The following is an 11,057-nucleotide window of genomic DNA, read 5'->3' on the forward strand; positions in this document are numbered from 1 at the left end:
TTTTGCATTTTCTGCTTAATTGCATCATGCACGCAATTATGATACTTCAGTCTTTCTCTCTAAGGTCTATTTCTGTAAATCAGAGGATATGCAAAAGTTAACCTCAACAATAATCCATATGTATCAGCTGTTAAAACATAAAAATAGTATATAATCGCTAAAATGCGCTATTTTTGTAAACAATTTATATTTGTTGTAATATCATGTGTTAAGTTTTGTATCGGAAATAGTGTAGGAATGTAAAATATATCTTATATACTCGATGTTTCGGAAAACAACGCCTTGATGCTTGAAATTGTTATAAAACGTATTTAAGGTATTTGGAAGTATCAGAGTTTCGATTTGTTCCCGCCAGATGCCGCTCCGCGGACACGATCCCGATGTTTAGTTTCTTCCAAAGATAGAGTGTTAGTTTAAAATATCATTTAGTTCGAGGTAATTTGTCTAATAAACATATCCTTATCTCTTGATTATGTATTTTTATTTCGTCTCTTCGATATGTCTAACCAGTATAAAATAAAAAGTAAAAACCCTTGCCGTTCACTTTGGTGGAGAAATAAGTCTACGAGAGATGTAATTAGAACAATAAAACGGTTAAAATTTTGATGTTCTTGGATAGACTATACCTGCCTTATAACCAAGAAACCGATATACTTTCTGTAAAATAACGGCTTACATTAAAAACTAGTTTAAACATAACACTTTTAGAAGCATTTTTCTTTAAAAAAACTAGAATCAATTGATTTGACAATGAAATCCTACTGTTACTTAAATAATTATCATGATAATACCTACGTTTTCTGACTTAACAGAATGTAATGTAAAGGGAAAGAGGTAGATATTCAAAAGGTTTTTTTATCATTTAATTGTACAGCTTTATGGAATTTGAAAAATTGCAAATATGAAAAGGCCATTTAGAGAATCATAATACGTTTATTGTCATTAATTTACAATTTCTATACTTAAAATAATCAAAATTACATACATATATACGGAACGTTGAAATAAAGCGCTAGTTTTTTACATACAGACGAAAAATGTCTTCGGAAATAGAAAATTCTGTGAATAACAACACTATCTTAAAAATAAACTACATACAATGTTAATAATATATTCATATGTTTTAAATGTCTTAAATTTCATAATTATTCTACATCCAGAGCAAGGGCGGAACCAGGGGGGGTCAGGAGGTCATGACCCCTATGACATGTGACATCCCTGGCGCCATAGCTGGATCCGCCCTTGATCCAGAGTAGGAAGAATACGGCTTTATAAATTATTCTTTCTTTTTAGCGTGTTTCGTAACACCCTTTGTTCTCTTCCACTTCATACGTCTATTTTGAAACCACACCTTCACCTGAAATAAAAATTACTTTAAAGAATACAACGACATCGCTAAAAAATCTAATTAATACACTATGTCCTTTTAACTTCAATAATTTCACTGGTGCCCTTTATTGTAAGCATATAAAAATATAATTTTCTCGGCTAACATATGCAGAAATTATACCCGCTCCTACTTCATAGCCTATCTAAAAGTGTACCTGTCTCTCTGTCAGATGAAGTGCAACAGCAATCTCATAGCGTCGCAAACGCGTCAAGTAGTTTGCGCGGGAAAACTCCGCCTCCAAACTGCGGATTTGCGCTTTTGTAAACGCCGTGCGCTCCTTGCGACCTGACGACCGCCCGTCTGGAAGATTAATGGAAAATATGCGCGGTTTACTCTTAACCAGTAGAGTTGGTCAGTGTGAACGCTAACTGGTAGCAGTGGGTCCATACATGCTATGACTGGCGGTCGCAATTGTAATGACCAAATGTGAACCGGACGATATACTTAGTTTAACACATTTTAAAAACAGCGCCATCTAGCGCCCAAAATTGCAAACAATTTTGAGTTTAAAAAAATCGTGAAGAAGCTATACAGCGCTATCCACATTCTTTTAAACTCCTGGAAATTAAGAACTTAAATTTGATTATCAATTAAAATCAAACAAGGGCTAAAACGAATCTCCAATTTGTGATTTCCATACAAGTAAATTGAATCTTTCATCTACATAACCGAGTACGTTTAAAGTTTATCAGATGGCAGGCGCCGGCGCCGTTGCAGTTGTTTGTCGTTTGTTTTACGATTTTCCTCCCACAGGTGGGTTTTACGAGCGATTTACTGCGCGGAATCGCGTTGCAGTCGTAAAGGAAACCCGTGTTATTGTTACTGATATCATTGTTTATTGCTTGACAGAACGACGGAAGAAATGTAAAAGGCATTAATAGGTCGTTATAGAAGAAACTACGAAATAGTAGACTAGCTTTCGACCGCGACTTCGTGCGCGTGGAATTAAAAAAAACAAAAGTAAGTAGCCTTTCATACTACCCTCTACGTCTATACCAAATTTCATCGAGATCCGTTCAGCCGTTTACGCTACAAACTCTAACAAACATCCAACCATTCATCCAAACTTTCGCATTTAAAATTAGTAAGAGTAAGATTATACAGGTATAAATTTTAGCGATAGAAAATTATTGCTAACTTTCGTATGGTTAACCAAAGATTCCTAAAGCAGTCGAGATCATCCCCTTGGGTCCACGAAAGGCACGGAAAAAGTGTACAATAGCTGGAAATGAAGTTAAGCGTAAGTACAATAAGTAAAGTGTTCACGTCCACGTAAGCAAAGAAAATGTAAGTAATCTACGAAAGTATACAATATGGGAATATCTAATATTAACGAAGTGGTCACTTATCTTGTCAAATCATATTGAATATCTAAGTTAGAAAACAAAACAAATTTAATATTACCTTCTTCACTAAGACTCGACGTCGTTCTGGCTTCCTCCTGCTTCACGCAAACCTGGCTCTCCCACTGCCGCCACTCCCAATCCTCAGCCATCCCCATATCCTGACCCTCGATCCTCTCACTCCTGTACTCATAGAACATCGGCAAGTAACCAGGAAGGACCTCTGGATTAATAGATTCTTGGTAAAAGCCGTGTTCGAAGAAACCATCCTCATGGTTTATTAGTTCACTATCTTGTATGCAAAAATTGGCTTTCACGAAATCCATTGTTAACTAAATTATAATATTTCTAAATAAATTACATTAAAAATATACGCCTTTCATTATTAATAAATTCTTAAAAGTTTTCTTTGTTATAACAGCTATCAAAGTTTCTTGAACAAATTTATTAAACAAAGCTTTCGTAATACGTTTGAATGAAGACTGGACAATATTCAAAGATGATGCGCGGTTGCATATGACAAGGCGGGGCCTAGCTGTTGGGCGGAGACTAAAGTCATTAGGGGTCATAATTAATGCTTACGCTTCAAACAACTGTATTTTGAAATTTACCGCATAAAAACAAATCAGACTATTAATAAAATAAAGTTTTGAAACATAGTATATAGTACATAGTTATAAAAAATAATAAAAAATCATGACACCTCAGTTACTTGAGTAAAAACTATTAACCTATTAATTAGCGGTTTTGTTAGTTTACTATTTACGTGTAAGCATTGCAAATAATCTCTTGGGATGTGCTAGAATATATCACAAGGACGGCTTGGTGGGATTTGTACCCAGACCACATCGTTTTCCGTACCCTTACTTATTTAGACATTGGTGTTTCATTTCACATTTTACATGTAATTATATTTATTTAAATGATAATTGAATGATTTAAGTGAGAAAGTAGAAGTTTAATGTGTTATTTAGGGATGTTTGGCGAAATCCCCCGGGAGATGTCACGACGTTCTCACGGCCACCCTACACATCGGATGCTGAATGACATGATTGCTGTCCGGAAAGATTGCTGGCGACCCTTATATAAATATCAATAAAGATTATTAATATTTAAAATGTAGAAATTACAGATTAAAGATAAGATTTTTATTATATTCGTCAATGATTATGCAATTATCTAACAAACTTTAACAGGTTTTCAAATAAATGCGGTATAAAGTTAAACTTAGGAATAAACTGACTATAAGTAAATATTAGTAATATAATATAATACAAATTTTGCTTATACTCAGTTTATTCTTAAGTTAAACTTTATACCGCGTTTATTTGTAAGGCTGTAAGAAGCCAACATTTCATAAACCGACAACGCCCCTATAGTTTCTTTTCTTTTTCATGGCCATGTAGAAGGAGTGAAGTGGAGGAAGGAAGTTGAGCGAGGCAATGCGACGACGACCCAATGACACAGTTAGGAATGCCATGCCGATGGGAGCTTGACACGGAGACTGCGGGGTCGCCCGAACCCCCCCAGAGATCGCCATCGGGTCCTCTCACCCAGTCGCCGACCGGCACGATGGAGCCACTCTGGGATTTTCTCTAAAATTGGAATCTATGGGTGTTGTTGATCAACTCAACTTTTGAAATTTCAGCGCTCGGATTTTAGTTGATTAGTTTTTAAAGATACGAAGTCTTGCTATGAGTCACTTACCGTTGATGAATACATATTAAAACATGAATGTATGTCCTATACCAATCTCTATACTAATATTATAAAGAGAAAAGATTCTCATTTTTGTATGTATTGAAATAACTTAAAAACTACTAGACCGATTTCAAAAAATCTATCACCATTAAAAAGCTACGTTATCAGTTAGTAAGACAGGTTATATTTTTATGATTCACGAGGGCGAAGTCGCGAGCAACCGCTAGTAATAAATATTTTCAATACAGTTTTGACTCGTATGAGTCAATATTTTGGCAGCTGTGATGTTCGACGAGTTACGAACGACATCGTATTTTTTAACTTATCTGCTTTTTTTACGCACGTGTTATCAGAAATCAGTAAGGGAGTTGATGTCATGGCCCTTGTTAAAACTATATTGACAATTTATGCATGCCCAATACCTGTAGTGGGCACTTTTTTCTAAATGCCTAGTACTTGCCACTGTTTTCTATTGTAGTGACTAGTTTTATGTCCCAAGCTTTAACAGCCTTACAAATATGGCGGTATTAAACTTAGGAATGAACTGAATATGATAAAAAATTGTACAAATATTTGCTTATAATCAATAAATAATAAATTCCTAAGTTTAAATTTATACCGCCTTTATTCGTAAGGCTGTAAGAGTTTAAGACCACCAAAACTTACATCATTTTTATATGACTTTTAACACATAATTATATGTTATTAATGACCTGTTCAGAATTTCGTCATTACATCTTTTGTATATAGATAGGGTTGTCACTTTTTATAAAATATTCCATTGCGTTCATTTTCACAAAAAGTAAATTAAAAAAGACACTCAGATTCCGTATTAAATATTTTATTCACGCCATAAAGCAAGTCAAGCTTGATGCAAGAAGTTTAGAAAGATTAAATTGTTCAATCAAGGGACAGACTATAATCGTTTACTAACATTAACATAAACTAAGTGGGGTTCATAGAAAAAATTAAGTACTTTTCTTTATTTTGACAACCCTACAACAGCCACAGTTGTGTCCGCTCTGATGAGATTAGCAGACACGTTTAAAGTCGGGCCCCGCTTGTTTATCGTCCGCCACTTCATTATATATCTGTCACATATTTAGGCTATGTTTCGACATACATACAGTTAAGATAACATTTAGATATCTTACTAATATTATAAACCCGCGACTCCGTCTAAATGGAATAAAAAAACAAAAAATGAGTAGCCTATGTGTTCTTCAAGACTATGCTCTACATCTAATCCAGCAAAATTTAATCGAGATCCGTTCAGCTGTTTAGGCTACAAACTCTAACAAACATCCATCTAAACTTACGCATGTATAATATTAGTAAGATATATGATATGAAAGTTTAGATGGATGTCTTAACGTCAAAACGTCTTATCGAATCTTGCTGAAATTTGGCTTGGATGTAGAACATAGTCTTATCTCTCGCGGACGGAGTAGCGGGCGACAACTATTCCTTTACCTGACTTGTTAGAAATCTTAGTATGTCAGTAATTTTCCTAAATATAAATGAATATAGGTTATTTGATAAATAAAATGCCAGGTTTCCTTAAAATACTTTATTTTAAATAATACAGGAAAATACAATTTATGATCAATTATGCCACTAATGTCAATTCCATATTATTTTTTTACTCTACCAAAAATATAATGCAAAATAGTATTTTTTAATTTACATAAAATATGCGTGAATTGATCTTTCTTGTCGCGGGATTTCAAAATGTCTTACTTTTTTTTTAATAATAGTCTATGGATTTTTTTGCCTTTCAATAGACAAGAAAGCGATTTAGAAAAAATATTTTAGTGTCTATTAATTATATAAAGGGAATAATAGCTTACAGCTTCGTCTTTTTTTTGAATTCTTTTTACTTTTTTGTACAACTAATAAAGCAAGATGCGGATTTATCTTTATAATGAACAGCACATTGACTGAAACCATTGCTTACAAAATTTTTAATCTAAAATATAGGCTATTATATTAAATTAAGCTAAAGCATAGTGTATCTAGTTTTCTACAGATAAAAAAATCTTCTTAAATAATTTGTTTTTAAGCATGTTACGCTAATGATTTTGTAACATTGTTTTGAAAGTTTGTTTTTCTTAATTTCTTACATTTATATAAGCTGATTTGATAAGCTATCGGTTTTATATCTTGTTAAGCCTGCAAGTAAATATACATTACTTTACTAATTATATACTTAAAAAATAAAGTACAATTAAAATGAATTTCGAGTCTTTACTTTAGAATGTAAAAACATTATCTCTTGTCAAAAATTAACTAAAACCTAAAAGTTATAAGCTTAGAATAGACTTAAAATGTCTTAAGATAGGGCTTATATGATTTGACCTTATGACGACCAAACGCGGACTACGTAAGAACTGTCCTATTTTTTTGATAGTCCGAATTCGGCACGTGTATGGAATGCCAACTGAATGATACTGAAAAGCAGTCCGTGTATGGCGGCCTTAACGCAGATCACTGAAATACGTAGAATGGTGACTATCAGAGTAATATATTATCTAGCAAGTAATGTTACCGCATCGCCGGCCGCTGTGTTGACGCCTTACTGAGCTCGCACAGGGATCTTGCGCGCTTCATGCTAAATACATTGAAATTTTTCTATTTATCAAATGACATAATACTAACTTGTCAATATTGAAATGACAGAAAAATATATAGTCTATGGTGTTTTTTTTATTAGTAGTTATTTTCGGCCTTATCATTAAGTTTGATTTTTTTTTATTCCATGAAGTGTTTTTAGTTGCAAGTTATGAACGTCCTTAATATCCCACAATTGTTCATTTGTACAATATTTGGTTTAGATTTTGGACAAGAAATAAAATTGCAGTTTTACAGAACATTTAGAAACACCTTTGAACCATCCCATAGGACGTAGGATTGTATTATCTACCAAAATTTGTAATATAAGTTTGAGGACAGAAATAAGCAATAAGCCAGTCCTCAGGCGAATAACATTTAGACCTTTCCGACGAAAAGAGTTACATATAGTGTAGGAATTTCCATACAAGATGTAACTCTTTTCGTCGGAGGCTTAGATTTAGGCGTAAGCAAGGTTCAATACTATACATAGACACTTTTTGATATTAAGCTCTCGAGATGAAAAAACTTCTTAGGATATCATTGCTTGTTTTTATCTTTTCATTGCTAATTGAAAATAAATTATCCCTTAATTGTAACCTAGTTAATTTCTTCGTTCACAATTAGTATATGTGCCAACTGGATTATTAAAAAAAAACTAAACCTTATAAACAAAAAAAAAACATCTGTTGTGTTTATCTGTGTTGTGTATAATCTGTTACCTGTCAGAGTCGGTGACGTCATCATCGGGCAGGTGCTCCGAATGGCGCGCCACGAGGCGACGCAACAAGCGCGCGGAGCGACGTGATGTGCGAACTTTCGAGAAACTCGGGCTGCGGGACACCGCGCCCGCGCCCTGCCGCGCGCGTCTTACGCGGTTTATACTCTTTCATATTTGTTTTATCAATTTACTATATGCACTGGTTACTACATTGATTACAATTTTTATAAATGTAATCAGCATTAGAGGTGATATTCCAACCACATGAATTATAAAAAATAAGATTGTATAAAACTAGTCAAACCAGCTGATAATTTTAGTTTTCTTTAATATTTTTACTAAAATCGGAACTACATTTGTGGCTGTATAGATATTGACTTTTGACAAAAAATTGACATTTAAATCTGTGGCGCGAAATGTCGAAAAAGCTAACCTAAAATGCGTCATACATCTGCACTTATAATTGAAACGATAACTAAAATGTTTGTGGTGTGGTTATGTTAATGTTGTGTTAAAAATAATATAAACTAGACTCGTTGAAAAGCTTGAAAAGAAAATGAAACAAAAACCCAATGTTACATAAATATTTATTTAACAATTAAAGTTACCATTGTACGACGCGGTGTCGTGATGAAAAATAATTAAAAATTGCAAAATAACTGTTGCGCAGTTCGGGATACAATGGAGATTCGTATACATTGACTATCAGATTCCGTTAAGTGTTACCATCAATAAAAATTCTGTTTTCATAATAAAAAATGCTAAAACAAACACTCAAGCACCGACATACAAAATAAAATCAATGTATATAAAAATATTATATTAATTTATCACCTAAAGTCTTATGCAAAGCTTACCATACATACTCTACCACTGGAATGAATCATTATTGATATAATGAAAATGAAATAATTAAAAGACTCAGGTAAACAGATAAAATAAATGAACATTCTCAATAATAAAAATTAAAATCATGCAATCTAAATAATAAAATTAATATTTTTATACAAAGCGAATAATCGTTGTTGAGACATGCACATCGTTCAAACATAAAATAAAACATGTAATAAATGCAATTATTTCGCCTTATAATTTGAATAATAAATATAAAAAAATGTTTTTTTTATTATAAATGCTCTATTTCACTTATGAGTACTTTCAATGGAATAAAATTGCACTGGAAATTGAATCGATATAAAACAAAATGTTGCCCGCCTATAAATTATTTTGTCATGATCGTAAAAATAATTTGAAATATGAAATTAATTCAATAATTCTGTAAGGACGGTTCACATACATAAAAATTCTCTATCACACATCATAATTTTGTAACATAACATCTTTTTTTGATATTTTATAATTAAACTTAGAGCATGCTAATAAATACTAAGCTACGTAGCCCGCCATTTTGCGTAAAATGTGCCAAAGATTAAAAATGCTTAACGCATTACAGATTATAAAAGGCGCTATAAAACGCAAGATGGCGGTCAGTGATTATGTGATGTCTTCTATGAGCGAAATACAGAACAAAATCTGAAGCCTCTGAGAGACATCACTGAAAGCGAGTGATTACTTAAATTAAATCCTAGGTTAGGTCTTAGTCTATTGGTGCGGTGCGCTACTGCCCGTGTTGATACCTAGCGCATTGAACAGTTTCGATTTAAGGTTCATACGCGGCTCGCTCGCTTGATTCGTGCCCTAGAATTTAAATGAAACGAAAAAAAAAACAAAATCAAAATTGTGCAAATAATCACATACTGCGTGTTTATACGATAATTACATAAACGTATACACAATAAAGCAATTCATTGATGTAATGGAATTACAAAAGGTGAAAAAAATACATAAATTAGATAAGGAGACAAAAATAACAAACAAAAAAGTTCCCAAACCATGATTGTGCTTGTGTTAAATATTAGTACATTGTTAATTTGAAATAAAATAAAAAAAATTATACATTTTCAATACGTTGGCAATGACTAGTACAATTTGTTGAAGAACTCTATAAACATATGTTTGTACATTTATGATCGATAGGTGATTCAATGATTAGCAAAATTATATAAAAAAAATAAAATAAAAAAAACCTAAACGCATTTCATTTAAAACACCCGAGAAATGTAAAACTTAACTGGTGGAACGAAACGTTATTTGTGAATGAATTTTAACACTATCAATGCCACTGACTTCCTAAATTCGCAGACCGAGTGTGAAGCATTGAGAGTGTTAGCATTTTAAATGATTTGACTTCATTCATTACGAAAGCAAAGCTAACTTTGTTCCGCTTATTTTAGTGTGATTCAAGATTGTAAAGCATTTTAGCAAAAGTTATTTCAATTTTCTATTGCAGTAACATTGAAAAACATTAAAGCCATATTAATACAAAAAAGGTCAACAATGTGCTTAATAATTTAAGAAAACAAAACATTAGTTTTAATTTTTGCGTGGAATTCTTTTGCCTAAAGAAAATGTGAGTACTATAGATTCGTTTGAAAGCCTTGCACCGTTCACAATGTTTCACACGAGAGCTGAGCAGTGTCTTAATGCATTTTGTACAGTCGTGGAAATCCGCAGTGTTCCACTTACAGAATTATTGTTTCTTGGAAGGAAACAAACGCCGCTTTTACTTACAAAGAAACAATCAGGTAGCAGTGAGTTGAGTAATAGAAAGCAATTAACCATGTAAATTGAACAACCTTTTTCACAGACTCGTATTTAAAAGCGTCTTATTGGTTATCTCAATGTGTACAAAACTTTCAAACCGCTTTAGCCTTAGAGGTGAAACACCGTCAAATTCCACTACTGTACATTGAAATTGTGCATAAATGTTTTGAGTTATAATGTGTTTTATTGCGCCCTCGTGTGAAATAGCCGCAGGTTCCCATTGACGTTAACTACCGATAAGCGATTGCGTATAGCACGCTACTCCAGACGGACAGACAGACACAAACAGAGACCTAAGGCACGATCCTAACCTCGTCGTGTTCGCTGGGAGGCTCGGCGAGGTCGCGGCCGGCGGGGCGGCGCGCGCGATTCTGTTTGACACCCTCCATTGCCTAATTTTAAATTATATTCAATAATTGACTTGTTTAAAATCAATTTTGCTGTTAATTTTGAAGGATTAGAGATTTGGAAAGTCAGAAAAAATGGATATTCTATAAGCATTATTCTACACATTAGATGCCCTCAGTAACTTACAATTTTTTTCGGGTAGTTTTTTCATACGATGTCTTATGATACCTCATTTTTTGCATAAAATGTATTTACTTGGTTTTTTTGTATCATTTACATT

General features: G+C 33.1%; 2 protein-coding genes across 2 annotated transcripts in view; both read right to left on the minus strand.

Moving 5' to 3' along the window:
- Nucleotides 1-1,276: 1,276 nt before the first annotated feature.
- On the minus strand, nt 1,277-3,059 carry LOC106101446 (homeobox protein MOX-2-like). Its single transcript, XM_013280683.1, has 3 exons — nt 2,795-3,059; nt 1,545-1,690; nt 1,277-1,357 (listed from the first exon to the last, which is right to left on the minus strand). Exons 1-3 carry the CDS (start codon nt 3,057-3,059, stop codon nt 1,277-1,279), a joined length of 492 nt encoding a protein of 163 aa, XP_013136137.1.
- Nucleotides 3,060-9,126: 6,067 nt separating this feature from the next.
- LOC106101447 (kinesin light chain) overlaps nt 9,127-11,057 on the minus strand; it is a 26,472-nt gene continuing 24,541 nt past the window's right edge. The window contains exons 9-10 of the mRNA XM_013280684.1: nt 10,741-10,821; nt 9,127-9,463 (exon numbers count right to left, since the gene is read on the minus strand). Coding sequence (XP_013136138.1) covers nt 9,368-9,463; nt 10,741-10,821 — 177 coding nt within the window. The 3' untranslated portion in view covers nt 9,127-9,367. The remainder of the gene's footprint in view (nt 9,464-10,740; nt 10,822-11,057) is intronic.

This window comes from Papilio polytes, unplaced genomic scaffold, assembly GCF_000836215.1.
Source record: "Papilio polytes unplaced genomic scaffold, Ppol_1.0 DF823980.1, whole genome shotgun sequence".
NCBI classification, from domain to species: Eukaryota; Metazoa; Arthropoda; class Insecta; order Lepidoptera; family Papilionidae; genus Papilio; species Papilio polytes.